The following is a 23,989-nucleotide window of genomic DNA, read 5'->3' as shown; positions in this document are numbered from 1 at the left end:
GAACTCCGGGAGAAGGGGGTAAGGCTGGGACAGGGAAAACCAAGTATGCCTTTAAAGTGGGCACCACCAGCCACAACACCCCCTGCTCTACTGGCAAAGCACAGGAGCCACCCCAGGCAGAAATCCAGGAGTTGAGAAAGCGATGTCCACACCTGCTGGGAGACAGAGATATACTGAAGGCAGAGGGGGCTGGGCGTCCAGGAACACCATGTGCTTTCAGTGTTCTCTATCTCCACCTGCTGGTAGGCAGATACAACCCATCAGTTAATGGATTCATCTGCTGTTGATGACAAGGAACTATTATTAGTTACTACGGAATAGAACCATCATAAAATACAAAATGTGATCCAGCTCTTGAGTCTGTATAGGTACAGGTCGAGTTGTAGATTTTAAATTCAGAAGGAGAGGTCATATTACATACATATGTTCCATAGCTGAGGCCACATTTCCAAAAAACATTTGCCCTGTAGTCTCTTTAGTGAAATCCTGAAATATATAAACCATTTTCCCTTTCCCCAGCAATTGCAGGGTTTGCCAAGCTTTAGATAAAATCTGTGCCATCTGAGGACAGTGTAATAGCTTAACCAATACATAGGCCACAACCCTGTTCTGGCCTTGCACCAAGTGTGCTGAAGCTGTGCTTATTCAACCTTTAAAGATATATTCAGCAATTGAATAAGAGGAGACTTCATAGTTAAGGCAACCAGGACATTCATTTTTGCCTGTTTTAGCAGCCAGAAATACACAATTCCAATTATTATTGCTTAGTTCCTCAAGATAAGACCAGAAGTCTGAAATTGTTTTGACAACACCTTCTAGAGACGACATCTTGTCTTCCGAGGTCCCAGTGCACTCCTCCATCAGTTGGATCCTATTGGCAAAAGCAGACATCTCCATATGCATTTGGGGTAGCTCAGACATAGCATCTTAAATAAGCTTCCAGCTACCATTTCTTCAAATTTTGCATAGCGGCTCCATAATTACTACAGAAGGCTAGTCATGAAGATGGCCTGCTCTCTTCCGCTTCACAGACATCAACTAAAAACGCATTTTCAATTTTTTTAGGTCTTGGTATTAGACATCTTTACCATGAATTACAGTGCTCTAAGGGGAGGTTGAGCAAAAAAACACCTGCATACCACAGCATTGTCAAGAGCGCCCCCTACTTCAATTATATGTAATATATTCAACATATGACTCAAACCATACTCTTGAGGAGGTGGCAGACTCTGAATTGGTCTGGTAGGACTTAAGGAAACAAAAAAGTTACAAGACCTAAATTTCTCCTTCCTTATTATGCTTACCAGACCAGTCCAGAACCTGTGGGAGATAGAAAGCAATCCCTTAAGATTGGTGGAAACTTTAAACCCCTGTCCAAATAAACTTTGGTTCCATACAGCATCTGCTCATACTGCCACAGAGCCTACAAAACCTTGCAAAGAGAAGACTGTGCGGTCATTCTATAAATGTCTATCAGTGTCACTGCACACAGCTCTGCCCAAGAAGTAGCTACTATCCCGATGGAAGTGCTCTCAAACCCAAAACTGACTATATGATTTCCTTCAGCCACCGAGCAATAGTAGCTTTAGAGGTTGCTTCACCCTTTCTTGAACCTCTGAAAAGAGCAATCTGGATCTCCAATATTCATCTGTTACCCCCAGGTATCTGAAAAGATCCCTATACACATCTAATTAAGACACTGCATCTCTGCATTTAATTCCTCTTCAGTCTTCTTTGCAGAAAGAAGCGAGCTTGAAGACTCGATTTACATGGAAGAAACCACCTTCGGAAGAGAACAAGCTGTTCTAGTTGAAACTCCCACTTAAAAAAAAAAAAAAAAAAAGGAGGACAATATCCCAGGATGATAACGTCTACAGTTCAGAAATTGAATGCTAAAGAAAACAGCCAATAGAAATACTGTCTTAAGAGTGAAATTCTTTAAAAAATCACTCTCCTGAGGGGCTCAAAAGGCTCAAGTCCAATGCCTCAAGTACCAGATTTAAATTCCACTCAGACAATAAAGAGGAATAGAGGACAACCACGTGTCACGCCCTGAGAAAGCAAAGGCCCCAAGTACTTTAAGAACAGGATGATCCTCTATACACCTCTGAGGGCTCTAAGGTCCTCCCCCAAGGGGTATCCCTAACCACACCCTCTCCAAAAGACGTTACACAATGTGATACCCACAAGCGAGCCTTCTCCAGAGTAGCCCCCACACTCTGCAACGCACTCTACTACTACTACTTAACATTTCTATAGCGCTGCTAGGGTTACGCAGCGCTGTACAATTTAACATAAAAGGACAGGCCCTGCTCAAAGAGCTTACAATCTAAAGGACAAGTGAGTAGACGATACGATGGGGGCAGTCAATTTGGGGCAGTCCAGATATCCTGAAGGTAAGAGTTAGGTGCCGAAGGCAGCATTGAAGAGGTGGGTTTTAAGCAGAGACTTGAAGATGGGCAGGGAGGGGGGCTTGACGTAGGGGCTCAGGAAGGTTGTTCCAGGCATAGGGTGAGGCGAGGCAGAATGGGCGGATTCTCTTCAACTGCAAGCAACTCAGGAATCCACTCACTGCAGAAGCCCTCCTGTCCTGAACATGTGCTTACCTAATGCTGTTCATACTGTGTAACAAGGACTTGTAAGTAACATACTTTTGATCTAGACCTGCTACCTTGCCTTACTTAAGTACAGATTATCTGTAAAGATCTCTTAAAACCTACCTCTCGTGTGCAATTGTATATTAAATCAACCTTTTTGAAGCTAAAAATACAGTCTCTTTGTGTTCTGAGTATATGGTATCTTTTATATATACTTAATTTAATTTATTGCAATTATCACCTTTGGTGATTGGTGGAGAAATTAATATCCCAAACTTATAAATACGGCACCTGCTCTTAAATTATAAACAGTAGCGAGTGCTCTAGAGCTCTTTCCCCCAAGACAAATCATTTCTTGTAACATATTTATTCTCTCAAAGTCTTGTGTTAAGCGGAGCTTCTCTCTATTTCAGGAAGCAGGTGAAAGCTTGGCTCTTCAATCAGGCCTTTAATGGAAGAAGTAACTAACTTAGTCTCACATACACAAGGAATGACACAGGCTGCACATACTGCAGCAGGACATGTTTATCCACACCTACCCTAGCTGAGATAATATTTAACCATCTCCCTGACCTCATGTGCAACTTTCTTTAAATTAGTCTCCTTATTTTCTAACTCCTCTTACTCTCTTACCTATCTATATGTTCCACCTTTGCTTACACCCTATGCTGTCTATTAAATGTCCTATTATGTATTGTGTTGACATTGTAAGTAGTATACTATGCTATACTTTGTACTGTTTAAATGTTTTTACTGCTGTAATTGTCTATTGCTTAAGTTTGATTTATTCTTACTGTACACTACCTTGAGTGAATTCTTTCAAAAAGGTGGTAAATAAATCCTAATAAATAAATAACAATGTCCACATAAGTATAAAGGATGTTTTCTCCAAACTCCCCTGGACAAAGCTGCTATCTGAACCTTTAAAGATCCCAAGGCTAAGCCTCTCGAAGAAATGCCAATATTTGCACAACTGTTGCCACAAGAAATTCCTACTAATCGATGCAAACTAGAATCAAATGACAGACACCACGACAAGCCATATAACTGTCACAGTGGTGACTGTTTCCTTGTCTGTGCTCACCTTGCCCTCTGGTGGCCTGAACCGGTGGCTGCTATGAACTGTCACACGTTCCATACTTCTGCCTAGTCCAGTCCGGATCTTCCAGGCTGCCAGACTTGCTTTTCTTGTTTGTGCCTGAGCAGCACCTGTAGCTGCCTTTTGATTCCTGAAGCTGAACTTCAGCTGCTGATGGGCTTTATTAGCTACCTGGAAACATCTGTGTTTGCCTTTGCATCGTCTAAGGTCCCTTATATGTGGGTGTGCTCTGTGCACTTCTGCCTAGTCCAGTTCTAGTCTGAGTTTCTTGCCTGGCTCTAGTTTGTTTGTGTGTAGTTAGCTTTGCTTTTATTGCTTAGTTCCTAGTCTTGTTTCTGGTCTGCCTTTCCTTGTATTGTGTCTATGTTCCTTTTTAGTGGCTGCTTGGCAGCTTTCAGTCCTGACTCTCACCTGTCTGTGTTTCTGTCTTAGTGAATGCCTGGCAGCTTTTAGTCCTGACTCTGTTGTGTTTCCTGTTGGTATCCAGTTCCTGCCGGCCGCCTGCACCCAGGGGCTCAACACCTGGGGAACGGCGGTCAAGCGCAGGTGAAGTCTAGCTGTTCCTGCTCTGCCTATCCCAGCTTGTTTGCCTCTGCTGCAACTCCAGTCCGGGGTTCCAGTCCTGTTCTGCCTTGCCTCTGGTTTGGGGGTGGTTTTGCCTGACTACCAAGGGCTCACAAACCCTGTGCTTCCGTGAGAAGCCTGACAATAACTAGATCATATTACTATATATGCCCCTAAAACATTAACTCACACATCTCTAACCTGAACATGTATATCTGTTTAAACTAATAATGTAAGCTATCCCTAATTATAACCGTTCTTCTGATTAATTTCAACATAAGCCACATAGAACCAAGTCAACTCAGGTGAGTGTGGGATAGGGATATATAAATCCAATAAAGTCCATTAGCCATTATTAAGATGGCCTTGGGGAAAATCCCCTGCTTATTTTTAGGATAAGCAGCATAAAATCTATTTTACTTTTTTGGGATCTTGCCAGGTACTTGTAACCTGTTAGAAACAGGATACCGGGCTCGATGAACCTTTGGTCTGTCCCAGTACGACAACACTTATGTTCTTATAATATAATCAGAAATACTTTCATATTTCCTTATATGAAAAATCAAAGCAGTGCCATATTCTGTATTAACTGTAATTTGTGCAATAAATTTATTTGCTGCACTTGTATCCCACATTTCCCCACCTATTTGCAGGCTCAATGTGGCTTACAAAATGTTACAACATATACACATTATAGAATAATTTCAGAATATATATACAGATGGGTACATAAGAATATCATAGCAATCATATTAACAGAATAATAATTTTACAACTGTTACAAATAAGAGTGCATAAGTAAATCATATTGGATTGGAAGTGGATTGATAAACATAACATAATGATATCAGAACAAGATATAATATTCAGTCATGAGTATGTAATTAAGATGAACAAATAGGAGGGTTCCATAATATTTGTAAATGGAATCATTTGGGAGTCAAATCGTTACGGGGAATCTTTGTTGTACGCCTTTATAAATAAGTAAGTCTTTAATAATTTTCAGAAGGTTGTCAAGTCGTGTGTTTTTATGGCGGTCGGAAATTCATTCCATAGTTGTGTGCAGGTTTATGAGAAACTGGATGTATGTACAGATTTGTATTTAAGTCCTCTGCAATTGGGATAATGAAGGTTTAAGCAGGTGCGTGATGAACTTTTGTTATTTCTCTCTGGTAAGTCAATTAGGTCTGACATGTAGGATGGGGCATCTCCATAAATGATCTTATGAACCAAGGGCAAATCCAAGAAGACAGGAGGAGCCTCCACGGAAAGTCAAAGCAAAACAGCAAAAGTAGAGGCTGACAAATGCGCAAACCAATAGGGAGATAATCTCAAAAACCAGTTTATTCAGAATATTCATATCAATATCAAGGACCCGACACGGTCCGTGTTTCGGCACCAAAGCGCCTGCCTCAGGGGTCACAATCAACTTTCTCTGAGAAGAAGCTGATAGGCTTGAATTCCTTTATGTATGCAAGTTAATCCACAGAGAGAACAAAAGAACAGCCAACCGATCAGCAAACACCATGTGACACAGACAAGGAAACAGTCACCACTGTGACAGTTATATGGCTTGTCGTGGTGTCTGTCGTTTGATTCTAGTTTGCATCGATTAGTAGGAATTCCTTGTGGCAACAGTTGTGCAAATATTGGCATTTCTTCGAGAGGCTTAGCCTTGGGATCTTTAAAGGTTCAGATAGCAGCTTTGTCCAGGGGAGTTTGGAGAAAACACCCTTTATAGCTTATGTGGACATTGTTATTTATTTATTAGGATTTATTTACCACCTTTTTGAAAGAATAAACTGTTTTTTGAGATTATCTCCCTATTGGTTTGCGCATTTGTCAGCCTCTACTTTTGCTGTTTTGCTTATGAACCAAGGTACATATCTTGAATGCAATACGATCTTTCAGTGGGAGCCAATGCAGCCTCTCTCTAAGGGGTCTGGCACTTTCATATTTCGCCTTGCCGAATATCAATCTGGCTGCGGTGTTCTGGGCTGTCTGGAGTTTCTTGATGGTTTGTACCTTGCATCCCGTCAAACCAACATACAAAGAATTGCAATAATCCAGATGGGTCAGCACTAACACTGGGACCAAAAGAGTAAAGTGGGAATCATGAAAATAGAATCTAATCAATCTCAACTGCCGCATACAACAACAAGTTCTTTTCCATATTCGATTAACTTGTGATTCAAAGGTCAAAGAAGAGTCCAAAACAACACCCAAAACTCTAGATTTTACGACCTTTAAGGTATTCCCATCCAACAACATAATTCTTGAAGGGACATCCTCCTGCAAGTTAGCAAATCACAGGACCTTAGTTTGATTTAGTTTTTCTTCCAAAAACCTGTCCGATCCTTTTTTCAATCTGCTGCACTAACCGCTTTTACCACACTCTGGCAATGAATTCAAGAGCTTAATTATATGTTGAATGAAGAGAGGTGTGGTAGCCGTGTTAGTCCACTCTTAAAGGTTATCAATAGAAATCAAACAAAATAAAACATGGAAAAGAAAATAAGATGATACCTTTTTTTATTGGACATAATTTAATACATTTCTTGATTAGCTTTCGAAGGTTGCCCTTCTTCGTCAGATCGGAATGATGAAATATTTTCTCCAATTTGTTCTAAATGTACTTAGTAACTTCACTGCATGCCCCCTTAATCCTTGTACTTTTGGAAAGAGTAAACAAGCAAATTTACATCTAACAATTCTACGCAACTCATTTTGTAGATCTCTATCATATCAACCCGCAGCCATCTCTTCTCCAAGCTGAAGAGCTCTAACCTCTCTAGCCTTTCCTCATTGGGAAGTTGTTGCAGCCCCTTTATCATTTTGGGTGTCCTTCTCTATACCTTTTTAAATTTACCTATATCTTTTTTTGAAATGTAATATCTAGAACTGCACATATTTGAGATGGGGGTCACACCATTCCAGCTTTCCCCATCTTTATTGTTTTCAGCTTCTACCATTTGTATACAGACACTTTTTTTTGTTTGTTTCTATTAACAATTTGCTCAGCAGTGTACAGTGAATTTGCAACCTTTCAAGTCTGTCTGTTCCTTATTTAAAGGTATCGGGTCTTCTATTGCCTTTATTACAACCATTCTATTAGGATGTCCCATCTTCCCTGTTTTAAAGATATCCTTCAATACGGTAAAATTGGGGGAGAAGACCTTTTTCAGATATAAGTACATAAGTAATGCCACACTGGGAAAAGACCAAGGGTCTATTGAGCCTGTAGCATGATATAAGTTTAATTCTCAGAGTTATTGGTTTTGCTGGATCAGATCCAAATTATATAAAATATACAGCTGCAAAGACTTTACTTCCCCCCCTCTCCTCTGGAAAACTACTGAGAAGCTGGGTGAATACCTAAGGCCATCAACACCTCTCCAAAAACAGCAGCACCTAACAAAAGACTATACCTCCACCTATTCTCAGACAAGGACTAAGCCCATCTAAGCTCAATCACCCTCAGACAATGGACCAGCAGATATTCCTTTCCAAAGACAGCTATCTCAGAGACTGCAGTAACAAAAGACTACACCTCCACCTATTTTCAGACAAAGACTAAGCCCATCTAAGCTCAATCACCCTCAGACAATGGACTAGCAGATGTCCAAGCAGGAAGTCTTATGATGCCATTGAACATGTGACCTGTTACCATGCGCCATCTCAAAACTAGATGCCCAGAATTCAGCTACCCAGGAGCTTTCTAATTGGACCAAGGGCAACCACCTGACGCGAGCCTAAAAATAGCCTGGTAGATAAATGCCCAGTTCAGACACTTTAAAAGCAGGCCAGCAGGGGCTCTTTCTTTAGGATAGTTCTTCCTGGCTTCCTGATGCTCCTGTCCTAGTCGCCGCTGCCCTGAAGTGATTAAATCTAAAAGCAAGCTAGAATCTCCTGGAATCCTGACTTCACAAGCTGGACATCACATCCATCTGAAAGCAACAGCTTCAAGCTCCATCAGACAGCAAATCTACAAAGAAACTTCCTGTTCCAGCAAGGATCTCCTGCATCACTCTCCATAGCAGCCTCCATCAATGTGAGTTATCCAGCTTCATTTACAATCAAACCTGTTATTTTGTAGCATACTTCCATTGGTAAAAGATCCTCTCTAAAATTGCCTCTCTATTGTAAACTTGTTACCTTGCCTGTATCAGAAATAAACATTTTCTTTTTAAAGTTAACTATCTGGCCTTTATATGGTGAAAAGCACATGTCCTCACATGTGCAAGCTCCAAATGCTTTAAAAGCACATGTTCCTAAACGTACAATGCAGGTTAATGTAATTAATTCAAATTTAGTGTATTTACTTCCCCTTTTCCTTACATATGCTTATCTTATTACCTTATAGGTAATTGGGGGATAATAAAACAGAAATACAGCACATGTTGCGACCACATGCTCTGAGCGATCCCCTCTATTCTTAAATATCATTTTGGAACTGTAACATTTCCTGTAACAAGCCCAGCATCCTGTCCACGTCAGCGGCCAATCCAGGCTAAGGGCACCTGAGCTTCTCAAACGTAGAAACATTCTATACATGTTATTCCTGAAATTGTGGATTTTTCCCAAGTCCATTTAGTAGTGGTTTATGGACTTGTCCTTTAGAAAACCTTCTAACCCCTTTTTAAACTCTGCTAAGCTAACCGCCTTCACCATGTTCTCCGGCAACAAATTCCAGAGTTTAATTATGCGTTGGGTGAAGAAACATTTTCTCCGATTTGTTTTAAATTTACTACACTGTAGTTTCATCGCATGCCCCCTAGTCCTACTATTTTTGGAAAGCGTGAACAGATGCTTCATATCCACCTGTTCCACTCCACTCATTATTTTATATACCTCTATCATGTCTCCCCTCAGCCGTCTCTTCTCCAAGCTGAAAAGCCCTAGCCTCCTTAGTCTTTCTTCGTATGTAAGTGACAGGAGAAAGTGCCATAATAGCAAATATGTGGAAGATATGGATAAAGCTTAACTGCTTAACAATTATTTCTGCTCAGTGTTCACGGATGAAAGGCTGGGGGTAGGACTACAGAAAACATGCTAAAGGGGATGGATGGATGTATGGTAGACCAAGACCTGTTTACAGAGGACTGTGTTCGTGAGCAGCTAGCTAAACTAAAAGTAGACAGAGCGATGGGGCCTGATGGGATACTAATACTAATGAAACAAAACTCTAGCTAATAGCATTTAAAGCAGCTGTGATTCAAATTTTTGTTGACAATTATATTGTTATGACACAGAGAGGATATCAATAGTCTTTAGAATTTTCTGATGGGCTGTTTTGAAGGAGGTAGGATGAGTTTGTATGGTTTTCTGAAGGGTTCTGATGAAGTAGATTTGTAGATGCGGTATGTTGTTAACTTTTGTAGATTTGTATAAGTGGGACGTTGTTAGCTTATGTAGATTTGTATAACTGTTTTTGAAATATTGTGCAAGCTTATCTGCAGTTGATGGTGTTTCAGTTGATGTCAATATGTCTTTGGTTTTCAGTAGCTTGTTCATGAGTTTGAATAATGTTTTCGTATTGGTCTGTTCAAGGTTCGCATATGTGCTGTAGTGTTCTGCTTTAATAAGTACCTGTATATACTATGTAACCCACTTTGATTGCAGATTTTTTAAATTTTAATTTTTGTTACATTTGTACCCCGCGCTTTCCCACTCATGGCAGGCTCAATGCGGCTTACATGGGGCAATGGAGGGTTAAGTGACTTGTCCAGAGTCACAAGGAGTTGCCTGTGCCTGAAGTGGGAATCGAACTCAGTTCCTCAGTTCCCCAGGACCAAAGTCCACCACCCTAACCACTAGGCCACTCCTCCACTCAAAAAAACCTACAGAAAGGCGCTATAATCAAGTCCCATTTACCTTTATGCTATTTGTGTATTTTCTTATAGCTTTTCTCCATATGGTTTTATCTCTGTTTTGTTTTTGGTCCATGTTCAAGTTTCCTGCACAGTTTTTTGTGTAGTAGTTCATCATTAAAAAAGGGGCACAGTTTTTTTTATTTCTTTTCGTTGCGAGTGGTGCTGTTTTGTTTAGTGTTTTTTTTTTTTGTTAGCTTCATCCCAGTTTCTCACGGTGTATGTCCTTGGGTGTTACGTTTCTTTGTTCAATCGTCGTTGCTAACTCTCCCAGCAGGGGGCTGCGCAGCTCTGGAAGCTCTCTGACTTCAACTGATGCAGACTACTACAATCGGGGTCTCTCCTCAGCGCCTGAAGAGCCCCAGACTGTCTGCACTTCACCCTGCAGGGATAGCAGTCTCTTCACTCCTGCAGCTCCACTACAGCTTTTTTTTTTTTTTGGATCCTGGGAGATCCACCTGATAAACTGGGGGAGAGGGACAACAAAAGAAGAAAAACACACACAAAAAGAAGCCTATGGTAGAACTTATCCCCAGTCGAACGTGGTTCCCTAAGACCACTGGCTGCTCTTATGTTCTCAAGGAAAAGACCCAGAAGCCAAGACCTGGGTTCCCTACATTTCTGGCAAGCCCAGTGCTGAACCTCTGATGGCCAATGCCTGCCATTACTTCACTAAATTCAAGGCGTTAAGGACTCCCCTTCCATTCTTGTCAGGGTGAAGGTCTGTAGACAAACCCCAGAGAACCTGATGGGCTTTGGGCTCAACTACAGGAGCCTGGCCTAAAAAACATCTTGCTGCACCAACCTGCATTATCTGCTGGAATTAGAGAAATGCTGGCACCTTTCAGTGATGCATCAATTTTAAACTGATGACATCATCACCAAATACTCAATGTTCTCTGCCTCCATCTGCTGGTTGGGGAATATAACCAACTTGTCTGGACTGGGTCTAGCAGTATAAGGAATATACATTACTATAAACTCAATGTATCCACTGCGGAAATCAAAAATTAACACTTATACAGCCCTACTCTTGTGTTCTTACAAAGATCATATACTTCTGTGTAAGAGTAATTATTTAACATACTCTCTTCATCACAGATATGGCAGTATGTTGCAGTGGTGATTGCCCCACCAACCACACATGCCTTTGTTGCTTGTATGAAGATTAAATCAAAAGTAACAACTCCACCTCCATAACTTATTTATCTTAAGATATTATAATGGGCAAAAATGCTTGAAAATGCTCTTTTATTACATGTACTTACTTTTCTACAGAGTTGCCACTATTTACCACACATTTCTGCCAATGATAGATAAGTTTGTAAAAGTCATCATGAAATAACTGAACATCTTGTCTCTTTAACTATTCCTTCATTTTTAAAAAAAGATGGAAACCCCATGGCACCAAGTCTGGGCTGTATGGTGGAAGGAGTAAGACAGACCCATCTTTCTATTGCCTCCATAGTGTTTTGTGTTATGCAAGGCCTAGTACTGTTAAGCTGCAACAAAATTTCCTTCTTGTGCTTCCAAACTCTTTTCAATTGTTCTTTCAAAGTCTATCAACCTCTCTTGTGACTCATTTGCTGCTGTCAGGGGTCATCCACTTCATTTTTGATCACACAAATCAGCCTTTCCCGGTCCACAATCTTTGCATTTTTTGGCTCAGAAATGCACAGTACTTACACCAATATGGTCACCACCATAAACAACTTGCATGCGGTGCTGAATTTCAATTGAAGGGACTCCAACAGTTAGGAATTCTATTACATCATGCTGCTCAAATCACACTACCAACTGTTCACTGCATGTTTATACTTCACAAGCAATAGTAAGTTACTTCACAGAGATATTTCTCTTCCTTCATCTTGGTGAAATTTCAAAGAACAAGTGAACACATGTAGTGCTGATGAATTATGGAGATCGAAGAATTACTTTTCGTTTAACCCTTGTATAAAAATAGTCAAGTGTCCAAATCTTTCTTCTGATATGCAATTTTAAGTATTGCACTTATTTTAAGCTGAAAAGCAAAACTACAAGTGCAAGGTCTCTAAGATATAGAGACCATTTCATATCCAAAGAGTTTAGCGGCATACAATCCTCATGGCTCTTAAGTTGTTAACCTAGTAAATATAGCAATATATTGTGTGGATGTGCCTTTACTCAAAAAGGCAAAAATACAAAAAAAAACTTTAAAAAATTAAGTGTGGATAACAGAGAACATACACCTATGAAAAAATAATAATATAATTAGTCAAGTCTTCAGTGTAGAATTAAAGTAGGGAATGGAGACAACGCTCTTCCCTAACTTGCAGTCAAATAGAATAAGTTTGACAACCTGGCTGAACGTCACACCATCATCGGGCACAACTGTGTGTGAATGTAGTGCACCAAAATAAGAGAGTGAGCAGTTAACAGTCTGTGGTCAGACAAGCTTATTTAAGGGCACATTATGACCAACCAGAACTTTAATTGCAAGACCAAACACTAACTCCTATGTACAGATTTGTGTTCTTCCTTTTTCAGATCAATCAGCCCAAATAGCGGCTAGTATTCACAAACATTGGTCTGCAATGACATTACAAGACATTCAGTTCTAGACCTTATATAGCTTATTCAAGACCTAGAAACTTAGCTGATTACTTAGTACACAATTCTAACAGAATGGATTTTAATTCCCATCAAACTGGACATCATAGTCCCTGTGAGGATTGCAACATATGCCAACTTACTCTAGATTGTGTGCAATGCATAAATCCGATAACCAGAAAAACATATAATTTGAAGAGCAGAACTACTTGTAATTCTAATCACACAGTATATATAATCATTTCTCCTTGTGAGAAACCTACATATAATACGTAGCATCAAAACGAGGCTGCAAGAACATTGCAGCCATTTGAAAAATATAGTTTCCCACTGTCCGACATAGAATCACAACTTTGAGGACCTTTGGTGGCTTGTTACTGAACAAGTTCAGGCACACCTTGAGGGACAAAAAGGAAGTGTTTAACATATCGGGTACAATACTGGATATTTGAAATAAAAGGTGGTTGAGCCATCTGGTTTAAATGACTGAATAGAATGGAATACCATTTTGTAACCTGTTTGGTTTCTATAAAGTTTTTTGCTAAACATCATTTCCGGTTTCTCTCTTATTTCAACAGCAGCTTTCATGGCGTCTGTTGACCAGTCGCCATTGTATGGAGCATTGCAGTCTGAAATGAGTTATTTAAAGGATGCGTGATATTGGGTTCCTGATGGAGTGACTTCCGAAACAGAGCTCTGTACAGCCCAACTGGTTTCATCCTATTGTTGAGATAAGTTCTTTACCTTGACTGCTATTGGTGAACTGTCTGAGAATGTTTTCATTAGCGAGACTGTAGCTCGATTTTGACTGCTTTAGTTAAGTGCTGATTCCAGAGAATATATATATATATATACACTCTTTTTTCATTGAAGCACTGTTCACTGCTGTTATTTTGGTGTACTACATTCACACACAGTCGTGATGGATGATGGTGTAAAGTTCCAGCCAGGTTGTGAAGCTTATTCTATTTGGATACGAGTTAGGGAAGAGCGTTGCCTCTATTCCCTACTTTAGTAATTCCACACTAAGGACTCAATTATATTAATTTTTTTAAAAGGTGTATACTGTTATCCACACTTAATTTTTAAAAGCATTTTTTGTATTTTTGGATATTTTTTCACCAAGAGGGTGGTAGATATCTGGAATGCCCTCCCACGGTGGAGATGAAAACAAAAAGGAATTCAAAAATACATGGGATAAATTCAAAGGAATCCTGTTTAGAAGGAATGGATCCAAAGAAGCTTAGCGGAGATTAAGAAGCAACACCGGTAATAGGGAAAGCAAAGCCAGTACTGGGCAGACTTCTATGGTCTGTGCTCTGATCGAGGCTGTACATATGCAGATTCAGCTTCAGAAGTTGGAGAACAAGGCCAGTGCTGGGCAGACTTCTACAATCTATGCCCTGAAAATGGCAAGGACAAAACAAGACCAGATATACATATGAAGTATCACATACCATATATAATGAGTTTATCTTGTTGGGCAGAATGGATGGATCAAACAGTGTTTACTGCCGCCATCTACTGTGTTACTATATGTCGCTAGCCCAGAAGACTGTCTATCAGTCAAATTGTACGGGAAAATGTGGGGTATGTCATAAATAAACAATCTGGGAGATGTGTTAAGACATGTCTTCTACCTGCTGGAGATAGAGGGATACTGGGTTGGTTCACCGTACACTGTCTTAGTATAATTCTGTACTCTGCTGATAGACAAATCCTGGATTGATCTATTGGTAACACCAAGGAATGTCTATTTTGACTAGAACTTATTATGCTTGTAGCCTACAACTGTCTAATGTTTTTTTTTCCCTCTCCAGTAGTTCTCCGATTCACAATTTCTCTTGTAGGTTCAGCAATGTGAAAATTACCAAGTCTTCTGCTTTAGAACCTACAAACCCCACACATGCATTCAACTCTTGGAATACTGAACCTATAGATATACAAAGATAAATATCAAAAAAATATAAAAGACTGCAATTTAGGGTATAGGGGACAGGGCAGGGAAGGAATCAGGAGGTAAAAATTGATATATAATTGATGGCTCACCTTCAGAACTAGTCCCTGTTAAGGATGTTGACTCCTGCCAAGTGTCCTCTGTTTCATTAGATGCTTGGGTAGCTTCAGGGCTTCCTTGTGCAATCTCCTGCCATACTTTTGCATTTGGGTTTAAAGCAGCACCTTTGGATGTCACTTGCTAGAGACAAGGAAAATAAAAAGGACATGAGCTGGGGAAGGGAACAATCTGAAAGTACCCTTTAGAACACATTTAGGGTAGCAGCATTAATGAAGTGGTTGCACTTTGATTTAAAGAATTTAGCAGTGCTATATGGATAAGCACTGCTTACGGCTCTACTTAAATACTGACCTAGTGATTATTTAAGTTATGTTAACCTCACAAAGTTTTAGAAGTGTTGCCCAAACAGTATTACCTTATTTGGATTACTGTAATTCATTAAATGGGGGGCTATTGCAGTAAAACTGTTAAGTGGAGTGGAGGAGTGGCCTGATGGTTAGTACAGCAGGATGAAGACCTGGAGAACCATGTTTGATTCCCACTGATCAGCAGTGGGTTGAGATCCGGGGCAACCAGGACCCTGGGCAAGTCACTTAGCCTTCCATTGCCCCAGTTACAATATACTACTTAGGTTATGAGCCCATTAGCAACAGTGAAAGTACCTATACAATTGTATGTAAATCACCTCGACTCGTGCTCAAAAGAGGCAGTATATCAAATGAATAAAAACAATAAAAAGCTGCAAGCTACTGCAAAATACCAAAGCCAGATTTTTAGAACAAATAAGTTTGAGAAAGTTACTCCTCTGTTTAATAGTCTCCATTGGCTGCCAGTACATGCTAGAAAAGATAGCCAAAACTCAGGTGGACTGGTAAATTATTGTACGTTGTCAAATAATCATACTGATATTCACTGTGCTCATAATCTGACCATGGCCTTTCCAAGTTTGAAAGATGTTCGACTGAAAAAAATATATGGAATATTCTTATTGATATTTAAAGTACAAAAACCTGGAACATTTTGCCTGTTCAAATTAGAAAACCTCTTATTTGAAATGACTCGACGCAATCCTGTGCTTCAGCACTCGCTTCAGGAATCACATTTCAGCCACAGATGATAAAATGCAAATGCAGGGGCAAAAAACCTCCAATACAGTGATGACAGCAAAGTGAAAAAAAACAAAAAAGTGTCTATCCCCATACTCCCTCCCCCCAACAACAGTCTTGCTAACCAGTCAAGAAAGTGCTCCAAAATTGACCCAAATATGAATTACCAGAACATACATTATGCCATAACAGTAAGCTGCTTGTTTCTTGAACAATGTGGGTGTGGGGAGCTCATAAAGCCTGGTCAAATTTCATAGGTGAATCTTGCACAACCAAACTCAACTGAACCTATATAGACTGCAAATCATCATGACCTCCTGACAATGCAGACCTGCCTTCCTGCTTGTATGTGTAAGTTTTGTACAAGCCTGGATCTGCCTGTGTTAAAGGAAATTAGGGACGCAAACAAACTGGGCAACACAATAATAAAGGGTGATTTCAATTACCCCGATACTGACTGGGCAAACATAACATCGGGGAAGGCTAGGGAGGTAAAATTCCTTGATGAAATCAAGGACAGCTTTATGGAGCAGCTGGTACAGGAGCCGACAAGTGAAAAATTCTAAATCTAGTGCTTAGTGGAGCACATGATCTGGTGTGGAAGGTAATGGTGCTGGGGCCACTTGATAACAGTGATCATAATATGATTGGATTTCATATTAGCTTTGAAGTAAGTATACATAGGAAATCAAATACGTTAGCGTTTAACTTTAAAAAGGGAGACTATGATAAAATGAGAAGAACGGTGGAAAAAAAAAAAAAAACTAGAGGAGCGACTGCAAGGGTCAAAAAGGGAAAATTTGGTTCTTACCTTGGTAATTTTCATTCCTTAAGTCATAGCAGATGAATCCATTACAAACGGGTTGTGTCCACCTACCAGCAGGGGGAGATAGAGAGCACTGAAAACCATAGTGCCTCTTGGCCAGCTAGCTCCATCTGCCTCTCAGTATTTGAAGCTTCCAAAGCAGTGTTACACCGCAAAGTAGAACAACATGAATTTTCCTTACAGCGAACGAACGCCCCAGAACAGGCGCAGTAATGCAAAGGAGGGACGAACTCAACCTCCTGTAACAGAACAGAAATCCTGAAGACTGTTTTCCAACTTCTCCCAATGAGGGAACATATCTACAGGAAAAACTGAACCCAAAACAGCATCAATCAGTCAAACAATCAATCAATCAATCAGGGAGGGCTCATGGATTCATCTGCTATGACTTAAAGAAAGAAAATTACGAAGGTAAGAACCTAAATTTTCCCTTCCTTGTCATCAAGCAGATGAATCCATTACGAATGAGATATATCAAAGCAATCCCTAGATAGTGTGAGAACAGGCCACACCAAGCGCCAGCACTTGTGCTCCAAAATGCACATCCCTCCTGGCAGCCACATCCAGCCTATAATGTCGGGCAAATGAGAGCTTAGATGCCCATGTCGCTGCACTGCATATCTCTTGAAAAGAGAGTGCTCCAGTTTCAACCCAAGAAGAGGAAATCGCTCTTGTGGAATGTGTCTTAAAGGCTTCAGGCGGAGGCCGGCCAGACAGCAAATATGCTGAAAAAATAGCTTCTTTGAGCCAGCGGGCTATAGTGGCTTTAGACGCTGGAGACCCTCTGTGAGGACCTGACAACAAAACAAAAAGGTGGTCAAGAGGTCCTGAAAGCATTTGACATGCGCAGATATTGCAACAGAGCCCTTCGCACATCTAGAAGGTGCAACTGCCCAAAAGCTTCTGGAAACTCCTCTTTAGAAAAGGAGGGCAGGAAAATAAGCTGGTTTAGGTGATACGCTGAAACCACCTTAGGCAGGAAGGAAGGCACAGTACTACCATAACTCCAGACTCTGAGAATTGCAGAAATGGGTCTCGATTGGACAGCGCCTGGAGCTCAGACACCCATCTCGCCGATGTAATGGCCACCAAAAAGACAGTCTTTTGGGTTACATCCTTCTCCAAATTTGCCTAAGCAGCTCGAAGGGCGAACACTGAAGAGCCTTTAATACTAGCCCCAGGTTCCAAGCTGGACAAGGGTCCCGCACGGGAGGCCAGAGCCGAAGCACCCCTCTAAGAATCCATGCAATGTCTGGATGCGCAGCCAGGGATAGGCCAGCGACCTTCCCCCGAAAACATGCCAAGGCTGCCACTTGAACACGCCGGGAATTATAGACCAAGACTTTTTGTATACTATCCTGCAAAAAGTCAAGTATCGGCGAGACAGAAGCCCCCATGGGTGTAATCACTTTAGCAGCACACCAAGCCTCAAACTGGCACCAAATCCGAGCATAGGCAAAGGAAGTGGAACGCTTGCGGGCCTGAAGGAGAGTGGAGATGACCTTGTTAGAATAGCCCTTGTCTCTCAATTGCGCCCTCTCAAAAGCCATGCCGTAAGACCAAAGCGGCAGGCGTCCTCCATGGTTACCGGCCCCTGTGACAACAGGTTCGGTACCAGAGGCAAAGGAAGGGGAGTCTCCACCAGCATCCGCCGGAGGTCCGCATACCATGGCCGCCTGGGCCAATCCGGAGCAATGAGAACTACCTCTCTTTGATGAAGCCGAATCCGCAGAAGTACTCACCCTATCAAGGGCCAAGGAGGGAACACATACAGGAGGCCCTGAGGCCAGGGTTGAGCCAAGGCATCCAACCCTGCCGAGCGAGGATCTCTCCGTCTGCTGTAAAAGCACGGGACTTTGGCATTTGCGCTTGACGCCATAAGATCTGCTACAGGCATCCCCCATTTGGCACAGATCTGAAGGAACACTTCGACCCAGCGGAGTGGGAACTGGCAGATGATTTGATGCCTGCTTAGATAATCGGCTTGCAAGTTGCTCTGACCTGCAATGTGAGCTGCTGACAGAAACTGCAGATGTAGCTCGGCCCAGTGGCATATCTGAGTGGCCTCTGGGGCCAGTGCTTGACACTGAGTGCCGCCTTGTCGATTTATGTAGGCCACCGCTGTCGTGTTGTCCGACAGAACTCTGACAGCCAGTCCCTCCAGGGTCGTGTGAAAGGCCAGAAGCACCTGGAATATCGCTTTTAACTCCAAGCGATTGATGGACCACTCCAACTCCTCGGATGTCCAGAGACCCTGGGCATGCCTTCCCTGGCAATACGCTCCCCCAGCCCTTCAGGCTGGCATCTGTTACCACCAGGCACCAATCGGGAAGCGCTAGCGGCATTCCTCGCCGCAGCATGCTGTCTGAGAGCCACCACTCCATACTGAGTCGGGCCGCAGGGAGCCACGTGAGTCTGCGCTGGTAATCCTGAGAAATTGGAGACCATTATTGAAGTAGGGAACACTGCAGAGGTCTCAGGTGCGCTCTCGCCCATGGCACCACTTCCAAGGTGGCCGTCATCGACCCCAACAGCTGGACTATGTCCCAAGCTCGCGGGCGAGGCATCCTCAGGAGCAGACAGACCTGGTTCTGAAACTTGCACCGCCTTCGCTCAGGTACAAAGACAAACCCCGAGGCTGTGTCGAACCGGACCCCCAAATATTCTAGAGCTTGAGAGGGGGTCAGGTGACTTTTGGGTATAATGACGACCCAGCCCAGAGACTGAAGTACTGAGACCACTCTGGCTGTTACATGATGATTCTCTTTTGCAGAGTCCACTCTGATGAGCCAGTCGTCGAGGTACGGGTGAACCCGGATACCCTCTCACCTGAGAAAGACAGCTACTACCACCATAACCTTGGAAAGGTTTGGGGAGCTGTGCTAGGCCAAAAGGCAAGGCCCAAAACTGGAAATGTTTTCTCAACACCGCAAACCTGAGAAACCTTTGGTGCAGGGGCCAAATAGGAATGTGCAAGTAAGCTTCTTTCAGGTCCAGAGACGTGAGAAACTCTCCTGGCTGTACCGCTGCAATGACGGAGCGTGGTTTCCATGCGAAAATGCCGCACTCTTAGTGACTTGTTGACTTCTTTTGAGTATGGGCCAAAAAGACCCTCCTTTTCGCGGCACCACAAAGTAAATGGAGTAACGGCCATAGCCGAGCTCTGCGGGAGGCACAGGGACCACCGCCCCGAGGTGCAACAAATGCTTGCAAGGTCTCCTCTACCGCCGCCCGTTTGACGGCAGAGCCGCATCGGGACTCCACAAACACGTCTCTCACCAGGGCATTGAATTCTAATCTGTAGCCATCTCTGATCAGGTCCAAAACCCACTGATCTGAGGTAATCTTGACCCATTCCTCGAGAAAGAGGGAAAGACGTCCTCCCACTGCAGGAATCGAGGAGTGGGCTGGCGCACCATCATTGAGAGGGTCGCCCATGAACTCCAGGCCTTGAGCCTGCTGCTGCGGAACGTTTGACCATTCTGCGCTTGTCTTGCGGCCAGCTATCTGGGGAAAAAAAACGCCTGATGGCAATCCCAGGCCGGTCTCCACCTGAGGGGGACCAGGTATCATTTGCGGCAGAGCTCTTTTTAACATGAACGCTTTATGTAAAAGCAACACAAACTCAGGGGAGAAAGGCTCACCCTGGCCTCCCGGTTCTAATCCGGGGTAAGCAGCTCCTCTGGTAGCCTCCATCCGAGGCTCCCCTCCGGCCTCAGACCCCTCCGCTCCTGCGGGGGTCGAGCCATGTGGCGCACATCCAAGTTGGCGCCCGCTGCCAGCTCCACCAAGCGGGAAGAAACATCACTCGCCATGCTCGGGTCGGCCCTGATGTCTGAAGAGCACAATTTACAGGGCCCCACTGCGGATTTGCGCTTGCCACAACATGAACAGCGCTTAACAACCTCCGCAGCCATTGCCAAAAACGGCAGAAAATTCAAAATGGCGGATTCGCGCCAAAAACGTCCCGATCGCGGGCCCTCCCTGGAGGAGCTACAAGACTCTCTTACCTCACCAGACTGAGTCCCAGAGCTCCGGTCACACTGCACAGACAGAAGAAAGCCTCAGAATCGCAGCACTAAAAAGCGTGTCGCTTTTTTTTTTTTTTTTTAAACGTTGTGAGGAAAGTTAGAGGCAACAGCTACAGAGGCACTCCAGAGGTTCAGGAGAGTGGGAAAGGCAGGGAAAGGACGAACCAATGTGCCAGCATCCACAGAGAAGAGTGTGGGAAAGGCAGGGGATAGGGCAAACCTATATGCCTGCATCCACATCGGGGGAAGGGTAAGGCAGGGAAAGGGCGAACCTATGTGCCTTTAAAGTGGGCACCACCAGCCACAACACCCCTGCTACAACTGGCAAAAGCACAGGAGCCACCCCAGGCAGATTTCTGAAGGAGCTGAATAAGCTGCGTCCAACCCTGCTGGGGAGATAGAGAATACTGAGAGGCAGATGGAGCTAGCTGTCCAAGAGGCACTATGGTTTTCAGTGCTATCTCCCCCTGCTGGTAGGTGGACACAACCCATTCGTAATGGATTCATATGTTTGATGACAAGGAACTGCGTTATAACTAGAGCTATACCGAATAGCATATTTTACTATTCTGCATAAATATGAATAATAAAATTATTTAGCTGAATATCAAATACAAATAACCAACACTGATCTTTATCATAAGAAATAATAAAAGATGCAAAGTTAAATCGGAGATCAAATGTTAAAACCCACTGAAATAAGCAAAGTAGATCCCCTGATTATTCATATTTGAATTTAACTGCTATTCAGCCGAATATGAATAATGTATTTGAGGCCGAATCAAACGCAAATATTTGGCACAGCCCTAGTAATAACTGAATTATTATTCAGCACCCACATACCATGCCTACCCCCACCCTTCATTTTCAATTAATATGTACAAATCCAAATTACAAGAGTTGAGATCAGCAGCCAAAACTGCAGCACTACAATATCCACTGCAGCTTTCTCATTAGCTTATCTTGAAACAGTATGATTTCTCAGAGATAATTCTCCCTTGCAGAACAACATGCACCCCACTCCTAAAGTTCTTACACCCTGGTTTTATTTTTAGTAATTACAATTTTTGATGGGCTACCCAAATTCTGAATTCTTTTATTCCTTCCTCACAATCATCTACGTCCTTTTCTAGATATCCCAGAAACTCCTCATTGCTGGATGTCACACCTAACCAGATAGAGCCCTCAGATCTCATAATCTTCACTTTCACAGGGCCAGTACACACTAAAGAGCAGCAATGGTAAGAAAAGGAAGCACAGAAAAACAAAAGGAATGAATAAAGAGATAAGAAAAGTAAGAAAATACAAGAAAGGCAGGAAACCATTTCTGCACATTTAGGTTCCTGTTTCCCTCTTAGCGCGATACTTGATCATCACTGGGCCCACACACCACAGCAAATATCTAAATTAGCCTCTCTCTCTTTTTTTTTTTTTTTAAATATAATTACCAAATTCCCACCTGGAAGCTCATAGCTTGCCTCTAAGCTGCTTCCAATTCCACAGCATGCACAAACAGCTATGGAAATCAACAAAATTATCTGGCCCCCAGACTAGCTTGTTAAACAGGCCACAAAGTAGCTCCTGGTGAAGTTAACTACTTAAGAACTTAAACCAAAATCATTTCCACTTAGCTCTATTCTTTTTAATCACATACAGTAAAAGATATCTACTATAATAAAACTCACCCTCAACGTTCTGAAGTCACTCAGTCACTCCCTGAAGGGTTCATGGATTCATGGTGGTGAAGCCACAACACTGACCATGTCTCTCTGTCCCGCCCTCGCATGACGGACCAATCAGAAAACACACCCTCAATATTCTGAAACACAAAGGACCATCACAACACCGTTCCCAGGCAACACTAGGCAACGTAAGACGGACCAATCAGAGTAAACTACCTGACAATAAGGGAGGAGCATTCCCCAGCAGATTGGCTCATTATCTGTGCAGCATGGAGAGCACAGAACCAGCGCTGGAACGAGAGAAGAATATTCCTGCTGTGGGTATGTGCAAAAATAGACCGGGGGGGGGGGGGAGAAATTTTTAAATGCCTAATGTCAGTACTGAAGAGTGCCAGATGGCCCATAGCAAAGACTATATTTGGGATCGGTTGACATGGAGTCAGAGGAGCTGGAAAACAACGTGCCCATCACCATCTGGGACGTGGGCGAACAGGACAAGCTGCGGCCCAGCTGGAAGGATTACCCGCGACCCAGCCAGCAGCAAACAGCGACCATGGAAGAGGGAGGAGTAGGGAAACACACGGAGCGTGTTTCCCTACTCCTTCCCTGCCTAGGAATCGCTGGAGACTGGCTGCCAAACTAAAGAAACAACCGCACACCGACACACCACCTCCATCATTCAAAAGGCATCCACTCTTTCTTCAACAGAAATGCAAACTAATAATACAAAACAAAGAATACCCGTTTTCTCACGCAGCTACAGGTAACTCCCCACCCCCTTCCTCTTCCCCTTTTGCCAAAGCGGCCGTGCCCAACCATCCCCAGCCTCAGGCAAGCCGTCTCCCACCTCGGGGATTCCCCGAGCACCCGGAAAAAGACGGTGCAGCTTCCCACAGCGCATATTCCAGCATTCCTCTGCAGCCGGCCTGAAATGGACCGAACATACCGGATCACCACCCGATGGCCCGAGACTGTGCTCCTCTCCCATCCGCCAACTTAAAACAACCATCCCCGTCCTCAGGCAAGCCGTCTCCCACCTCCAGGATGCCCAGAACCCCAGCCCAACGGAAAAAGACGGCGCTGCTTCCCACAGCACATTTCTCTTCCAGTGTTCCCCTACAGCAGCCCTGAAACGGCCAAAAAAAACCGACAGACCAAGAACGTGCTCCTCTACCTTCCGCCCATGTAAAACAACACTGCTGCCTCAGCACAACACAAAAAAAAAAAACCGGAAAAAACAATCCACCACTCAGCAAAGGCTGACCCCCCTACAACCACATTTACATTTCACCAACAGAAAGACCCCCCTCCAAAAACCTCCTTGACAGACAAAACCACACACACCCTCAAAGCCACACACCAATCCAACCCACTTTGCCAGCATAGCACAGCACATCCCCCAACCCCCCAAGCAAAAAAACAAAACAAAAAAAAAAAAAAAAAAGATACACATCAACAACCTACACACACACACACAAAATAACTCTGTGACATACACACACAAAAAAAAAAACACATGCTAGCGCCCGTTTCATTGGTTTCGGAAACGGGCCTTTTTTACTAGTATATATATAAAAAGGACAAAACTGTCTGCAAAGAATTTTTGGC

General features: G+C 42.9%; 1 protein-coding gene across 2 annotated transcripts in view; it reads right to left on the bottom strand.

The window, feature by feature from the left end:
* Positions 1-23,989, bottom strand: part of LARP4 (La ribonucleoprotein domain family member 4) — a 184,458-nt gene that overhangs the window by 136,129 nt on the left and 24,340 nt on the right. For both annotated transcript variants that reach the window (XM_030198258.1, XM_030198259.1), the window contains exon 2: positions 14,769-14,916. In XM_030198258.1, coding sequence (XP_030054118.1) covers positions 14,769-14,916 — 148 coding nt within the window. The remainder of the gene's footprint in view (positions 1-14,768; positions 14,917-23,989) is intronic.

The sequence above is a fragment of the Microcaecilia unicolor genome, chromosome 3 (genome assembly GCF_901765095.1).
Source record: "Microcaecilia unicolor chromosome 3, aMicUni1.1, whole genome shotgun sequence".
NCBI lineage: Eukaryota > Metazoa > Chordata > Amphibia > Gymnophiona > Siphonopidae > Microcaecilia > Microcaecilia unicolor.
This window is presented reverse-complemented; position numbering and strand designations above follow the sequence as displayed.